Source organism: Beta vulgaris, chromosome 1 (assembly GCF_026745355.1).
Source record: "Beta vulgaris subsp. vulgaris cultivar EL10 chromosome 1, EL10.2, whole genome shotgun sequence".
Taxonomy (NCBI): Eukaryota; Viridiplantae; Streptophyta; class Magnoliopsida; order Caryophyllales; family Amaranthaceae; genus Beta; species Beta vulgaris.
The window spans coordinates 26,913,412-26,930,205 of NC_079202.1; the positions used below are offsets into that span (position 1 = coordinate 26,913,412).

The window sequence follows — 16,794 nt, forward strand, 5'->3', positions numbered from 1 at the left end:
GCTAACAGAAAACATGTGGTGATTGGTTGTAAACTTGTATGTGCTCCTGTTCTCGCAATAAGAGATCAAATATGCTGGCTCACTAACTTGTGAACTTTGTTTTGGAATACATTCACCATGGCCTCCTGCCCGTTTCACCTACAGCAGGACAGTATCAAAGTAATTGTTAATATGGGCATCTTCTAGAAGATTAATTCTGTTATTTGTGCTGATAGATTTGATGAGTCATGAGTAGCTTGCTATATAGACTTATAGAGAGAGAGAGAGAGAGAGGTAAATTGCTGAGGTGTAACAAGGGCATCTCTCTGTTGAAAGATAGCTCTATAAATAGTGGATTAGATGTATGAATGAAGGCGACCAGAAATTAGCCAAGTCCTTTGTATTTGGAGAGAAGTCTGCCTCTGAAATGCAGATAGTTACCCTCACCCATTTTGGGATTATCAATATACTGGTGTTATAAGCTTTTTCCTATTTTTCTTGTTACTTACAGTGATCAGTAGGTGGGTTCACCACATTTTAAGTATAATAATTTCTCTTTCCTATTTTATTACTAGTCCAGGTTTCTCATATAGCCATAGCAGTTGTTTGTCTTCTTTGGATCTTATCCCTCAAAAATTGTGGTATTGACTTTCTGAGACTAGTCATCCTGTGTCAAATTAGTTTTGTATAACAAATTGGCTTTTGTTTTCGACTTTTCCCCATTTCTTGTCTATAATCACTATCTTTTGACCTCATCAATAGAAATTGCTGACTTTTTTTGAACATAAAGGATCCAGTCATGCCTCTAGTTATCTGAATTGAAAAAGTGATGAGCTTATATGCCATGAATAATAGCGGACGCGGTGACATTCATGGTAGTGGTAGGATAGTCCAAAATGTTAATAGTCATACCTATTCTTCATACTTGAAGCATCTGAAATTCAGGGGTTGTATAGTCCAGTTCCAAGTTTTTGAGGCTCCTTTTGGGAATGATGCTAAAAATAATTAGGAATTAGGACTATTAACATGTATAGGTTTGGTCATATTCTGGGAAGCTCGGACTCGGCCAGCCACCTGTGTTCTGTGTCGACACGACACAACACCGGCGCCGACACGGAATCCAGATTGGATGCGGGGAAGAAAAAGTGTACGCAGTATTTTCTGAGCATAGAGTGTCAGTCAAGTTTTTGTTAGCCATGGAGGGGTTATTGAGAGCTCGACAGTGGGAAAGCAGGGATGCAAGTAAAAAGGAGATGGAAGGGTTGTGTCACGTGTGTGATTAATGTTATAAAGAGGAGAGAGAAAGGGGGAATGGGGCAGCTGGTCATTATATTTTATCTTTATAAAAAAGAAAGGGAGAGTGGGGGACAGCTGGGGGGTTTGAAATTTGAAATCAGCTGGCAGGTAGGGAGTTAATACTTCTGCAGTTCTGCTGGGTTTTTTATCTATTTATTTTTAATTTTCCTTTGGAAAGAGGACTGTTTTATTTGGGTACCTATATCTCGTGTCCCCAAAATTTGGACTCTTCAAAAACGAGTCCACGAATCCTTAAAATTTGAATTTGAAGGGTTCTAGACATGTATCTGAGTCCGACACCCGTACCCGAATCCGAGCATCCTAGGTCATATTATGTTAAAAGAATACTTCTTGAACTTGGAAGAATTCAAAATTGAAGTTGAAAATCCATTTATGTCAATTTTGATGCTCTTCATTGTTTTAACTTTCACAACTTTAAGGATAGGATGTTGCAGAGTTTAGATAAGTGTGAGTTGGATGGTTGGAGGGATTTTACTTTCATTTTAACTTTAAGGATATGTTGAGGAGATGCTAATGGTGTGTAAATAAAGTTAGGTGAATTTGATGCTTTAGGAGAGAAAAACTATCCGTTAAATGATGAAGTCTATATGGATTAAGGAAGGTTTGGATTGAGACTGTTTTTCCAGGCTGTTGCTAATAGGAGATTCTTTTAGGTCAATATACAGTAAGAGGAACTTACCTTCGAAGTGTAAACCTAGAATAGTTACAATGATGCTTATTTAGAAATGTAGGGAGCATTACTAATCCTTAGATGGAAATAAATGAAGAGGTGAGTAGTTCGACGATTTTTGTTTCTTTCATGCACTCCATCTGTTCCTTTTCAATTGCAACATGCGGGGTATGCACAAGTTTCTAGGAAGCCATTGTGATAAGAGAGAGAATGGGAGAGATGAAATAGGTGGGCCCTGTGATGAAGAGGGAGGACGAGAATAAATAGCCAAATAAGGTTATGCTGCATGTATTTTGAAACTTCTAGAAATTGGAAGTGTCGCAAATATGAAAGAATGGAGGAAGCATATTTTTCTCGTATTTCACAATGCTGCTATTTCTCTATGAATTTCTGCAACTATCAATAACTAAATACCTTGTGGTTATTTTTGATAAAATCTGTTCACATCTAAAAGATGGAAGGCAAAAGAAGCATAATTATCCTTCTTTCATATGTTAAAGTAGATGTAGCATACATGAAATTACCTTTCCCCATATTGATAGTTTATATTACGCAATTATTTCACTGATACAATGATTTGATACATAGTGCGAAACCTGGATTTTTCCATGAAGACAATCGCAGTAACCTTTTTGAGGTTGTGCCTGATTCTGGAATGCTTCTGAATACTGACAATGGCACACCTATGGCTCAAGTGAGTGCAAAAATGCTCTTTTTAGTCTTAGCGCTTTCTTGGCAGCCAGTATTTTGTTAGTACGTTTTTCTTAATCATTTGGAAGTATACAGGTTGGAAGCACTGTGCTACATTCACCATCGAAAGGACTGAATTATGCATGCCGAGTTTTCCAGGTGGCCGAATAGTTTTTCATATTGTTGTCATGTTGTGCTTATTAATAGTCTTGAATGATATGCAACTTCTTTTTGGCTCAGAGTTTGCATCATTTCACAGATTTATTAATGATGTATTGATCAGTTTGCAATTTGCATATTGCTTTGCAGGGTGGTAGTGTTGGCCATCTTCATAAACTGCTCAATATTGAGTCAAGCTCCCAGGTGAAGTTTCCAGATTGACATAAGTAAATAACTTTTAACATTCCCTTCAAAATTTTGAAACTTCCAGATTTGAGAAGCAGAGAGACCCTGTTGGTATATAGGAATATGATCCCAACCTAGTTTGAAACCGTGAGCCAGACAAACTACTTTAGTTTGCAAAGAGTTCAAAAGATCTTAGTACTTCCCTGTGTATGTGTTGTCTATTGGAGTAAATTGAAAACTACGAAATCTTTGACCTATCTTTAATGACCCATTGCCGAAGACTAGGATTTGTTATCTGCCAGGCTGGTATCATTACTTCTCAGTTCTGCAGAACAGCTTGCATGTCCTTGTCTACATATTCACCTGTTATTCTTCCATGATGATGTTGCCTCTCACTTTTTGGTCTTTGCCTTAAAGCTGACTGCAAGTTGAACTGAGAGGACCTTAAACTTATTTGAAGAGCCTAGATTTTGAGTTACGATTAAGGAAAATAACGTAAAATGTCCTTGGTTCTTCTTGCTGTCTACTATGACCTGTGGTGGACATGCTACATTAACTGAATGAAATGAATGGAGGATAATTGGTGGAATTCAAAAGATACGCTCATAAAAGGCATTTCTGGGGCAGTTTAGGGACCTCATGGAGGGTAGCTGTCATGCCTGGCAAGCAATGACTCCAAGCCCTGAAATTGTTGAGTTTGGGAAATGATGATGAACATGATCGCGGGAATGAGAAGTATAAGGTACATATTTAGATTTGCTTCTTTGATTTGCCAATAAGTGCTAAACAGCCTGGTTTATTCATCGAAACATCCATGACAATGGTGACTCCTCTATAGGACAATTAGAAAAACCTCATATCATAGAAATTTGAAGGAATATGGAGTGGAGAACCAGTTGAACTATGTCAAACTTCTCTGTACCCCATGACTTCTCTGTATCCCATGACACACACCTCTTTACGTGTCAGGACTTTGAGTCACCATTATACTTCTGCTTTTCCTCCCTTGAGAAGTTGAATCTGTTTCTGGCGTGAAAATTGATTCCAGAACCCCAGTGACCTCGAAGTGTAACATAATGCTGAGCTGAAATATTCTTATGCCAAAATATATACCCTAGCAATGGCTGCAAACAAGCCATTTGGGAAAAATGGCCAAGCCTAAAAACCTCAGCAAGAAGAATTTACCTATCCCGTTCCTACAAATTGCAACAGCACACACCAAATTTCCCCCACAGAGGCTCTCTTGGGAGTTGGGACTGACCAAAGCAGGAAAATTCAACCACTAATCATTAGATTGTTCAAGGTCCAAGTGTATCCATGACAATGGGATAAGTTTCTAATGGGGTCTTTAAGTTGATTCCTGCAAGATTACATTCTGTGGGAGTAGCCTGAAATCAGGCCAATTTTAAAAGATGTAGTTGGCAAAGTAGCCCATTTCTAAATTAACCTTCTTTACATTGCGAACAGTTGCAGTCTTCTATAATTACATGAAGATTAGGAGGGATGTTTTGTTGTCTATCAGTTCTACACACTTTCCCACATTTGATATGATACATTTGCATTTTGTATGCCTTCACTGATAGTGTGTTTTGTATTAATCAATAACTGTGTAAGATTTCATGTTATCTATTGTCAAGATCTAGTAAGCTTTCTGCCTTCTGCAATTTTGTCAAGGAGAAGACAAAGAGGATCAAAATACAGGGGCAGGGAATAGAGAAAACAACAAATTGACACCATAAATCCCAAGTTTACCCCTACCCTTTCTGGATTGGTCTCGGTTCACATGCAACCTATTTAAGCGGTGAAAATAAAATGAGGTGGCGGTGGGCCCGATTTACCTATAGCATGTGATGTTCACATGATCTTTTAATTACTCCCCCTCTCTTTCAATAATAGACTATTCCTCTTGCTTCCTTCTGTAGTTTATTCTTTTCTTTGTAATTTTAATCTTTGGTTTAAATTTCCAGAATGTCTGTTTGATTGAAGTTATGAATTTACACATGATATTATTCTCACATGCACCTTCAGCAAATAGTTGATTGACCCTTCTATATCTTCAATTGTTTTTGGAATCACATCTCTCCCTATTTCTTCGTTTAATTTGAAGATATTAATCACTTTTTTACTGATAACAAAAAAGTAGTGAATATCCAGATATTGGGTGTTTTGCTGCCTTGATTTGGATGCCCTATTTCTTTTCTTCTAAAATTCTTTCTTTGTGGCCTTGATTTGGATGCCCGAAGGAGATGTTTTTGATTCAATTCTCGCAAAATCAAAAAAAAAGTGGATGTTTGGTTATTTGAAGTATATATTCTATGTGTTTGACTTAAGTACAATTGTGAATTTGTGATGTACTCCCTCCATTTCTTTTTAATTTACTCACTTCACTTTGGGGGAGAACCAAGGAGGAAGTACAAAAGTATGAGAGAGAAACTGAAAAGTTGGAGAGAGAAACTGAAAAGTGTTAGAGAGAAACAAAAGAGTGGGTTAAAATATTAAAAAGTGAATGACATGGGTGGAAAAAGAGGAGAAAGTAGATGTGATGTGTTACCAAAAATAGAAAAAACAACAATGTGTAGATTAAAAAGAAACGGATTAAAAAGGAAAGTGTGTAGATTAAAAAGAAGCGGAGGGAGTATAACTTTGGAATGTCTAAGTTTACTGATTTCTTTTTGGAAGTTATATATTTTTTGTGTAATGGTCAATAGTTATTGAAAGAAGAAATATTATCATTCTAATAATTAGGTTTGAGATCAAGGTGATTAGAATTTAATGGGAGAAAAAGATTGGTGGGAGAGAGATTGAAATTACCTTTCCCATGTCTTCAATTACAAAAAGAAAATAGAACAAAGAAGGAAGTAGGAGGAAAGTCTGCTATCAATGGAAGATAAAGAGGGGAGAGGGAGGTAACGAAAACATCATGTGACAACACATGTTATTAGATAAATAGGGCCCACCACACTTTAATTACCACTTCAATAGGTTGCATGTGAAATTGAGACCAATTCTGCAAGGGTTTGAGTAAACTTGAAAACTAATTGAGAACTAAACTTGGGCTTATTAGTGGAAGACACTCCCAGACTTGGGAGTCAATTGCTCCTTGGGAAAAAATATTTTCATGCATCTTTGATTAAAAGGGTGCTCATTCATTCTCATATCTGATAATATAAGCAACTAGAATATTGTGCTAACTCTTACATATTTGTTATGTTTGTAGTAGGTTCTTTATGTTGGAGATCACATCTATGGTGACATATTACGCAGTAAAAAGGTTCTCGGTATGCTTTCTAAATTTCTTTTCCAACATGATTTTTGATGGAACTTCTATTGTTCCTATTTCTATGTGGAAATCTTCTATTTTTAGCAACTGGTTGGGGGGTTTTTATGGCTAGTAATAATATCAGACACCAGTGTTACTCCGACACCTTCATTTACCTCGAAAACGGGGTGTCGTGTCGTGTCGTATCCGACACGACACTTTACTTGGATACTTCATTTTAAACTAAAAACTTGACTTTTTTTCTGCAAAATAGCCGAGTCGGACACTTGGATACTCGTTTCCGAGTAGACACTCAATCCGTGTTTGACTAGTCAGACACCTTATTTTTCAGAAGATCAGTATTGGGATCTAACATGATATAGCAGTTTTTTTTTTGTGATGCTGCATCGTCACCTTTTCATATATTCTTTCTGTTATATGTCTTAAATAGGGTGGAGAACTATGCTTGTTGTTCCTGAATTGGAGAGGGAAGTTGAACTTCTTTGGCAACTGAGGGAAGCTCGCAAGGTATGAAGCTCAAATTTTTTATCAGTTTTCATTGCCTTTAGACATTTGAATAGCTCCAGCAATTTGTTAAATTAGAAAATTGTGAATTGTTAGATGGTTGTTGATGTAACTTAGCCATTGAAGAAAAGACTAGTTGTCTCCTATGATGCTAGGACTCACCCAGCCCTATTTATATCGACACAATCTTACCTTGGTGTGGATACAGAATATGGGTCTGTCCTGGAACGAAGAAAATGGACTTGCCACCTTCCAAGCCTAGATCTAATATTAGTCTTGAAATCTACGACAATATCGATCAGGAGAATAAGTCTTTTGTCCTGCTTGTAAGGGTGACCTAGTTGGTACACTTCTAGGCGTCAACACTCCTCCGGCTACCTTCATGAGGTACAGGCTGTCACTTCTGTTTTTTCTCTCCTGTAAAGAAGTGAGCGGGCTTAAGTCACATGTCGTGGGGAAGTAATAAATTATGCCATGCTTTGATTTTTCGTGTTTTGGAAAGTTTTATGTGCATTCCTTTTTTAACCTTTTCCTTTAACCTTTTTCTTCTAAAAGAAATTTTTTAACTATTCCTACTTCCTTTTTCTTCAATTCCCCTTGTCCAAGACTTCATGCGGGAAATGGACACGTATCAAATGTGTTGTTTTCTTGAGAGAATTTCTCGTGTCTGACTCTTAGATCCATTCCCAATATGTATACTCGTATTAAGTCCGACCATCATAGGTTGGCTCAAGTTACTGGCTGCTTTTGATATGACTGTATGTTTGAGGTTTCTTTTTCATGTGTTCGAAGGGTTTAATTGTTTGAATAATGAGTCTAAGAATGTTGTCCAGGAAAGACATAAATATCGCGCTAAGTCATCTTATTTTCATCAGGATTAATCTTTTCAAATGAGAGTAGCTCCTATAGCATTAGAATCAATTCTTCAACGGCCATGTAAGTCGTGTAGAAAAAAGTGCTAGTGCTTCAAGCTATCTCATAATATTGGCCTCTTTAAGCAATGTACTTTAAAAACATATGTAGATTACACTTGTATGGATTGATCCCGAATCCACATGTCATGCTTAAATAAACAACTTTTATGTGCTCTGAGCTTGAACCTAGCTGAATGACATGCAACCCTCCTAAGATGGACTTTTAAAAATACTTTCTCTGTGAAAGAAAGGGTCCTTATCTAATCGACCATCCTCTCCTGTCCACATTGGATCTGATCTTAGTGGGATGTGCCTTCTCTCCAGAGTCCAGAAACATCCAGGTTGACTGTGCCTGAAATTTTCATCCAGGGTACACAGGGGCCGGGTTCCAAGACCCTCGTCTCACTTAGGCTAATCTGATGAAAGCCATATTATCCTTGTTGAACCACAGGAGGCGTCATCTAATGTTCTTTGGCTTTGAAGCCACACTAGCAGGGTAGTGTAGTGTATGCGGATATGAAGTAGATGGGAATACTTGATTGGGTACTTTTTAGTGAGGTTGCTTGAACAGTTGAACCCCATTTATGAAGAATCATGATTTTCATCTCATAAGCTTTTAAATCATCTCTGTAATTGGACCTAAATAGGTCTGGGGTACCGGGGGGAAGATTCAAATAGGAAGACGAAAGAAATTTTATCCCGCTGGAAATGGATCACTAGAGATTAGAAATTCCGAGTCTCGCCTATTGGGAGTAGTGCACTCTTGAAATAAATCTAGCCTGACTGCTTAAAATTTAAGCACTGCACAACTTAAGTACTCATAATTATTTTCAATAGGCTTGCAGTAAAGTGAAGTGTTATCATTTAGGAGATTATGAAAGCGATAATCACTTCAGCCTGTTTCTTTATTGTGAATACTTCTTTAAAAGGCGACGTACAAAAAGTCATACTCAATATTTTACTCGAAAATCAACTGAAAGAAACAAGTGAATTTAAAATCACCAGGTTGTGTTCAGATCAACATATTTTCAGAAGTTTTGACATGGCCAAAAAAGTCGAATATAATCTGCTTGTAAATTAGCTTCTATTTTTCGTCTCACTGGCATTTGCATAATTGCATTATGCCACCCGCTCTTATGCTAAGTTGTTGACTTGCACATGTTATAATTTGTTATGTCGGGGTTTTTATATTGTTCAAATCTTTCATTAGCTGTTCTGTGCCTCACTTATCTTCTTTCTGTTTCTTCCTGTTTATGACTGGCAGCAACTTCAGGGATTGAGGTGCGACCGTGATCACATTGAAGACAAACTCCATCATGCAAAGTGGTCTATGAGGTAAGCAATTATTGTGTTCTGCTGATAGTGAGCTTATGGCGATCCAAGTTACTTAGGTGTTAATTTTGGATGTGCTATCTGGAGCATAATAATATACTCCATCCGGAAATAATTTTCGACTTGATGACACAAACAACCAATGTTTTCGGGAACCAAACGTTGACAAGGCAATTGGTGTATTGTGTGTATATGTACAGTTCTTAGTTTTAGCATGTTTGATAAATGAAAAAGACAATTATGGAACAGTAAAATTGTGAATATGTGTAATGTTTTACTTGTATGTGATTTGATTTGTATTCATAGCTTTCTGGTCAAAAGTCATAGAAAAATCATGAAGAACTAAGCAAATGTTATCTAAATTGGGTGATACTCTATTTTTCATAGATTTAACATATTAACAAACAAACAGGTGAAATCGCATGTTTACATAATAATAAACAAAAAAGATGATGGCCAAGAATCTTTGTATGGTGAAGTCTGTGAAGGATAAAAATTAAAGATTTTTGTGCAGGATGAAGAGATTAAAGATCAAATGGACGGAATATTTTGATGAGATGTCCTATAGATGTCAAGTGGGTTTTACAGAAGAAATCTTTATTTATGATGAGGAAGTCAACCAAGACTATACATGGCGAATCTATAAATCAAAGTATAAAACATCGAAGAGTATGAAAGCAAGGATAGTAGTTAGCCAGATAGTATTACTAGATGGTATTGCTAAATAAGGTTTGAAGATAATAGTATTACTAGATGGTATTGCTAATAAGGTTTGAAGATAGCTAGGGAGTTCCGTAATGATTGGTCACTAGACCTATTCAACTGAAGGACAAATGAAATACCACCGGAGAGAATACACTTGAAATCTTTTTATAAGAAGGAGATTTGCATGACTGCTCAAATTATCGGGGGATAAAACTTTGACTGATTCCATATAATTGTGGGTGAGAGGATAGAGATAGATTTAGGAAATGTACGAGCATATGAGAGAACCGGTTTGGGGGTATGCCAAGTCGATCCACCGTACAAGTCATGAGGAAAATGGAGTACTAGAGGGAGAGGAGAAGGTTACATAGTTTTCATCAAATACGAGAAGGCTAGTGACAAGGTATGGAGACATGTCTTTGGTGGCAATGAGAAAGTAGGATATACCACATAAATAGATCGAACTTAGTTTCTCCTTTTAATGAACTTTTTAACCTCAAAATCAACCATGACCTCGAATTACATAAACTTAAGAAACTTCATGGTTAGGTTGCAACATCTCATATAATATATAAATCATACTCTCCTCCTTTGAAAATGATTCGTCCTCGAATCTAGTTCCTTGTCATTGGTAGATAATTTTTAGTAGCGTCAACCTTGTCGTCATATTAGATGATGGTATTCTCCTGGAACTTATAATGTTGCTGCAACCATTCCTCATTTTACAACATAACTCTTGGCGTAGAGCATATTCTAAACAACACTTTCACAAGGACAATCTTCATAATATGATTTTTCTGAAATTCCTTCACGATTTCTTCTTTCAATTCAGACCTTGGTTGATCTTTATGACATGTTGTAAATGTTCCCACCATGATAAAACATCATCACTCAAAGAACATATTACCATTTCTACAAATTCTGGATCCATAAATTCATAACAATCATAGAAACTATTAATGCCATTTATTGATTGTTAAATTCACTTGGACAAAATAAACCATCAAAATAGTCAAAATTATAACCCCTGTTCTCCATGAATTGTTTTATAAAAACAAATGTTAAACTACATTTGAGTTCTCAATTTCAACGTATGTTACGACGTCAGTAGCCAACTGAAAACAACTTTAACAGGTGTTAGTTCTAGATATTACCAGAACTCAATTGAAATTTCAAGCAAAAATTTGGTTCCAGTAGATTGTGGTCGAGATTTAAGCAATTTGGGACCAACTTGAAAATTTTGCTTCGAATCAATAGCAAATGATCTTCAAATCTTGTAAAATTCTGTGACAATAAACTAGACTTAGAGTAGTCCACTGTAGGCTCAAGAAACGCTTGGAAATTCCCTCCTAACTATTAAAAACTAACTGTAGGCTGCGTGTTTGGGGGGAATTTTGAAGGTAGGATGGCGTAGCTCTAATACCAAATGTCGTAGATTGGAGTACACTCGAATCATACAAGTGTAGAAGGATAGAAACAAAGCCAAAGAGAATCCGAGAAGAATGAACAATGGCTTTGGGCAAGAACTTTAATCTCCTAAAGAGACAAATGCACCACTTTAGTTGACTAGAGCTTTTCTATGAACACCAGTCTAGCATAGGAACGAATTCACTTAGCTTTCTAATCCAAGAAAGTAAACTGAAAACAAGAGAGAAATAAACGCTCGGTCTTTGTCATAAACGTCTTGTTGTTCTCATTCATTCCTTTCAGTATTTATAAGACAATTACAACTGGTTTTCTAATTTTTACAATAATTAAAAGACATAAGTGCTCTATACAGCAAAAAAAAAGGTTAAATACAACATCTAAAATTGGGTCTAACTTAACCATGGTTCATTTCAATTTTTTTAAATAATGAAAAAAAAAGATCTCGTACGCAGGTGTGCAACAATGCAGCAAAATACATTATACCATAAGTACTTCTGCACACAAGCCAAAAAAAATAAAATCTTCTTGCATTATTTGTTGTGGGCTGCGACTGATCAAGATGAAAAATACTCAATTGTTTAAATTTCAAATATATTGTCATATCATTCAAAGTTGGTAGGTCATATTTATATTTTCCGGGTTACGATTTTATATACTACAATGGGGAATGTGGTCATTTATCATAGATGACCCTTATATAGGAGAGTCATTTGTCATAAATGACCCCCCCCCCCCAAAGTAGGGTCATTTGTCATAGATGACCCCCCAAAAGGGGGCATTTGTCATAGATGATCCCCCGAAGGGTAGGTTAGTTTTTTAATATGTTCTTAGCCTTTTTTTTTGTTGTATATAGCACACCCCTTAAAAGACATAAATTAATTAACCAGTAAAAGAAACTAATAAATTAACTAAAACAACTAAGGATAACACCAGGATAGAAAAAATGGCTTATGTAAACTAACAACCTCCTAGAGTTTAGGCAGCTTCTCTCCAGGTAGTTGCACACTGTTTGAAATCTAATTGTTACCTCCTTTGACAGCACTCGCACGCCTATAACCATGGATTGTGGGCTGCATGGAGTGAGTTGTTGTTGGAGTAACAACTCCTATTTTCATGGCACACTGTTGTTGTACTTGCTCCACATTGTTAGCTTCTCTCACCAGCCACTTTTTTATGCTTGGGTACCTTTTCAATAACCTAAAACATCCTAAGAACTGGATCTAGTAAAGAATTACATATTTCTTATGCTAAAAATATAAAGAAATAAATTACAGATTCAAGTTAGGCTTGAACATAATCTCTATTATATAAGCCAAGGGGGAGCTATGGTGTCCCCCTATGCTTATATATTCCTAATTTTAAACAGAAAAAAAAAAACATATTCAAAATTTTTCATTCATTTCTTGATTTACAATTATGCATAATAAGGAAAGTTGTAATTAGAGAAAACCAATATAAAAAGTTTAAGATTGCCATCAAAAAATTATTTACAAAGAGAAAACTAACATATTAAAGAAACTTTCCAATCATTGTAAAGCCAAAAATAAAAGGTTTTCTTTTACATAAATATTCCATAACAATTACAAAGAATATAATTAAAAATTCATAAAATTACCGAGAAAAAAAAAAAGAGATAACTCATCTTTTTATTTTTTGATTTCATAATTTGTCGTAGTCAAAATGTTATTGAAGCGAAATAGTTAAACCCGATGAGAAAAAGTAAGCATAGACCAACTCTCTTATCTTCATCTCAATCCTATATTTTGTAAAAGAGTACGAAGTACATGTTTATTTTTCGCATTAATATTAATATTTTTTACGATACTGAATATCCGTATTAATACTAATATGTTGTCGCATGTATCGCGTGCATATGAAGTTAGTAACAAATAGTACAAGCTAACTCCTAACAAACAAAGGACTCTAACTATATGAAAGACACATACTAATATGGAAGAAATTAATTAAAGACTATAAATTAGTTTCTCGTATTAATGAACTTCTTAACCTCAAAATCAACCATAACCAATAATCAAATAAACTTATTAAAAACTTTATGGTTAGGTTGCAACAGCTCATATAATATATATCAACGAGAGTCTTTTGGGTTGAGTGTGAGCTAACTGCTTGGTTTTCTAGTAACATACCAAAATCAAACAAACGAGACTTTGATCATATTCTTGACCGTGACTCAAGAGTAATCTTTCCCTTTTATTCACTCAATTTCGTTAGTTCCATAAAAACTCAAATTAACGCAACCGGATTCACATCAATTATGTAGCTTGTGATTCATATATATTCTAATAATGTAACTCAATTGTGCAGGTTTGAAGATCTTACAGTTGACGAGAAGCAAAAGTTATCATCTGCAATTGACAGTTTGGAGGTATGGTTCTCATATACATTTTGTAAATGGTGCTACCGTTGTTTGAGGAGTTATGTCCAAACCAGAGTGTAATAGGTGAATTATTATGGTATTATTTAACAATGGCCTACCCATCATCTGAGTTATCCTTGGTGAAATTATCTCAATTTTAAAAGGTCATGCCTGACTGGATTTTTTAATATATCAATGTGCATTTTGTGATCCACGACCACTTTATTGGCTGTTACTTGACAGTCACAAAGGGAGAAGGTCCGACTTGGTCATCAGCAGATCCTGTGTAAATGCCACCAAAAGGTTAGCTAACTTCTTGGATCCGCGTCTCTTTATGGTCAGACATTGATGTATAATATTCTAGTTAAATTTTTTGCCTGAAACTTGAAAGCACTTGCTTAGGTTGATAGGTTAGTTGGTGCCTCTTTCCTAAATTATCTTGTTATCTGGGAGCATTTCATGGTTGCTTGACATATCTATTAAAAGATGGATATGTAAGCATTAGCGGTTATGGACAAAGTTGCATAGAATTGTCATTATTGTTGATTCAATATGTTTTTTGTGAAAAGTCCTTGTAGCTAGTAACTAGTTGTACCGTTTGTGCTGACCCAAGCTTATGTTATTGACAACCTTTCCATGTGAATGTCAGTTTCATGAGGTCTGGGGACAACTTATGAAGACTGGTTATCAGAACTCTCGCTTTGCACATCAGGTAAGTTTAAATTATGAGTTTCGAATCCCCACTCCCCACCTTAGGTAATGATTTTGTATTCTGAATATTTATTGTTTGCTTGTCACTACATGAAAGGTTTTTATGCATTTTCTAATGTCACAACTGTATTGCATATTATACGCTGTTACATTACTAAAAGCCTAAAAGAATGTCCTGTTAAAGCTGTTTCACGTGTTTATTTGTTGAACTTCACATGTTTTGGCCCTCATTTTAGTCTATACGAATATTTGCAACTTCTGATCTCCTTAATTAAGTATGTAGAATCAGGGAGCCCTGAGGCAACATAATTCATTTGAAAAAAGGTTTAACAGATGCGACGGATACAAATCTTGATTCCAATGTCTGTTGATCAAAGAACATAACCTTTTATAACTACCAGCTGGAATTTCATAATATATTAATAACAATATGTTGAGGGGAAATTTTCTTCGTGGTAAGACATCCAATTTGGAGTAGTTCTTATCCTCTAGTCTCTATGAATAGTAGTGGGGACTGTAGGGTTGCGATTGCATTGACACATCAAGGAACAAAGATTATTTTCCTCTCATTTGCTGCGTTAAATTTCTATCATGTTCAATACAAATTTTAGAAAACAAAAGTTAGTGTTATAACTGGTTTTGTCGCCGAAGAACATGTTAGATTATCACTGAAATAATCCAGGTACCAGCATAAAGGATTATTTTCGCTCTTTATTTCCTCTTTACAACATAATTAATGTGGACAAGCTCCACATTTATTAAAATGACTAGTAGCTATCGCCATCTTCCACCAACTTCCTATGCATCCCTCACGTAGTCACATACATACTTCTCCTTTCTATCCATGCCACTGAAACCGCTTGATGCAGCAATTAGAGGCTTCCCCTCCTTTTGGGTATGGTTGCAAATAATTAAATTTATTTGGCCATTTGGGTATAATCCAACTTACTTTAATGTGTTGATAAGTTCAGACTAGAAACGTAGTGGACCTAAAGAATGCTAAGGTGCAAGTCTATGACACAGGAGCGTGATTCAAGGGAATGAAACGCCGCTTTGCGCCTTTCCTTACAAGGTTTCCACTTGGTTAAGAAAAATTATCTATTGGCCGCCTGTCTCCTATTTTGTCAACTGCATTACAAGGCCGTGGGTATGTCCTTGTCGCCACATCGCCTTTTTTGTTATGCTTACTGTTTTTGAACGGTATATTCTCCGAATTTTCCATTCTTAGCATGGAAAACAATCGTAGATGCAGTCATGTTCTCGGTAACGACAGTTGAAGCGACTTGTAATAGATCTGTTTGCGACTATTGTAGCGTGAATTTTTCATTCACGTCAATGGAAATTTTTTCACAAACCCTTCATTATTCTTGAATGCCCTTTGGGAATCTGATTCTTCTATACATGTAGGTAAAATTGCAATAACACGTGTACTCATCCCCATAAAGCGTGTGTGTAAAACAAGTATACATGGAAAAACTGAAATTTTGCATATGAAGAAGTGAAGTTTTGTCAAACTAACTTCTAGACATTTATTTGAAAAACTACGAGATTCACCTGTTACTCCATCTTCTGGAGAGATTTGATGTGTGGCTTTCAAAAACTTTCTGTTTGTATTTTTCCTATCAACATATTACTGATTATCTAGTTTGTTTAAAGCTCAGACATATTTTTTCAATTGTGTCAAAATTTTATGCATTTTAATTTTCATGAAACATAATCTAGTTTAAGTTAGAATACAATTGTTTCCTTGCTGTGTTTGAATTGATCCTCCTCTTTGCTGAACATTCTGACTGGGATCTTTGGACCTATTTCTGGAAGTATAACGACCTCGCTTGGTTCCTGGCGTTGACAATCTTGCTTGTATTTGCAGGTTGAGAGATTTGCCTGTCTTTACACCAGTCAAGTGACGAACTTAAGCTTATACTCTCCTGATAAATACTACAGACCAAGTGAAGATTTCATGCCACATGAATTGGACATCCTTGCTTTGTCCGGCAAATGTTCCTTGGAAGTAAAATAGCAAAGGTGTCTCAATCTCAATATTTTTATACTCAGATCGGCCTGTTGTGCATGAAAGTGAGATGTAATTTATCCTCTCTTCTCCGTTGTAATTCTTCTGATTCTGAAATTCCTCAGATGTACAGAGTCCTTGAAAGCTTTGATCATACTTGTATTATATTGCTCATAGATGCGCTAAACATGTCTATGAACATGTAACTATGTAAGCTTGTCAAAAAAACAAAAGAAAAAACTACAGCACATATGAGCCCTCATCTTTGGAAAATTCTAACATGGTATTTTTTTTCTAAACAATGACCGTGTCAGTTGTGGGGTTCCAATCAATATGAGCTACACAACTCATTTTTGTTTTCCCTTTTACCTTTTGGCTTTGAAATGATTGTATAAAATACAAAAATTATTTATTCTAAATTTTAAAATGTGATATAATTTCGAAAAATAACCAAAACAGAATCTGAAAAAAATTCTAAAAAACTGAAAAATAATTTCGAAATAAAAAATAAGTTGGAATTTCTTTTTCGGA

The 16,794-nt window shown here is 35.7% G+C and overlaps 1 protein-coding gene across 2 annotated transcripts in view; it reads left to right on the forward strand.

The window, feature by feature from the left end:
• LOC104898631 (uncharacterized) overlaps nucleotides 1-16,565 on the forward strand; it is a 35,404-nt gene extending 18,839 nt beyond the window's left edge. For both annotated transcript variants that reach the window (XM_010685727.4, XM_019249539.3), the window contains exons 8-17: nucleotides 2,555-2,660; nucleotides 2,753-2,815; nucleotides 2,966-3,019; nucleotides 6,222-6,279; nucleotides 6,712-6,788; nucleotides 8,964-9,034; nucleotides 13,490-13,550; nucleotides 13,785-13,844; nucleotides 14,191-14,253; nucleotides 16,123-16,565. In XM_010685727.4, the coding sequence (XP_010684029.2) occupies nucleotides 2,555-2,660; nucleotides 2,753-2,815; nucleotides 2,966-3,019; nucleotides 6,222-6,279; nucleotides 6,712-6,788; nucleotides 8,964-9,034; nucleotides 13,490-13,550; nucleotides 13,785-13,844; nucleotides 14,191-14,253; nucleotides 16,123-16,272 (763 nt within the window). In that variant the 3' untranslated portion in view covers nucleotides 16,273-16,565. The remainder of the gene's footprint in view (nucleotides 1-2,554; nucleotides 2,661-2,752; nucleotides 2,816-2,965; nucleotides 3,020-6,221; nucleotides 6,280-6,711; nucleotides 6,789-8,963; nucleotides 9,035-13,489; nucleotides 13,551-13,784; nucleotides 13,845-14,190; nucleotides 14,254-16,122) is intronic.
• The last annotated feature ends 229 nt before the right edge of the window (nucleotides 16,566-16,794 follow it).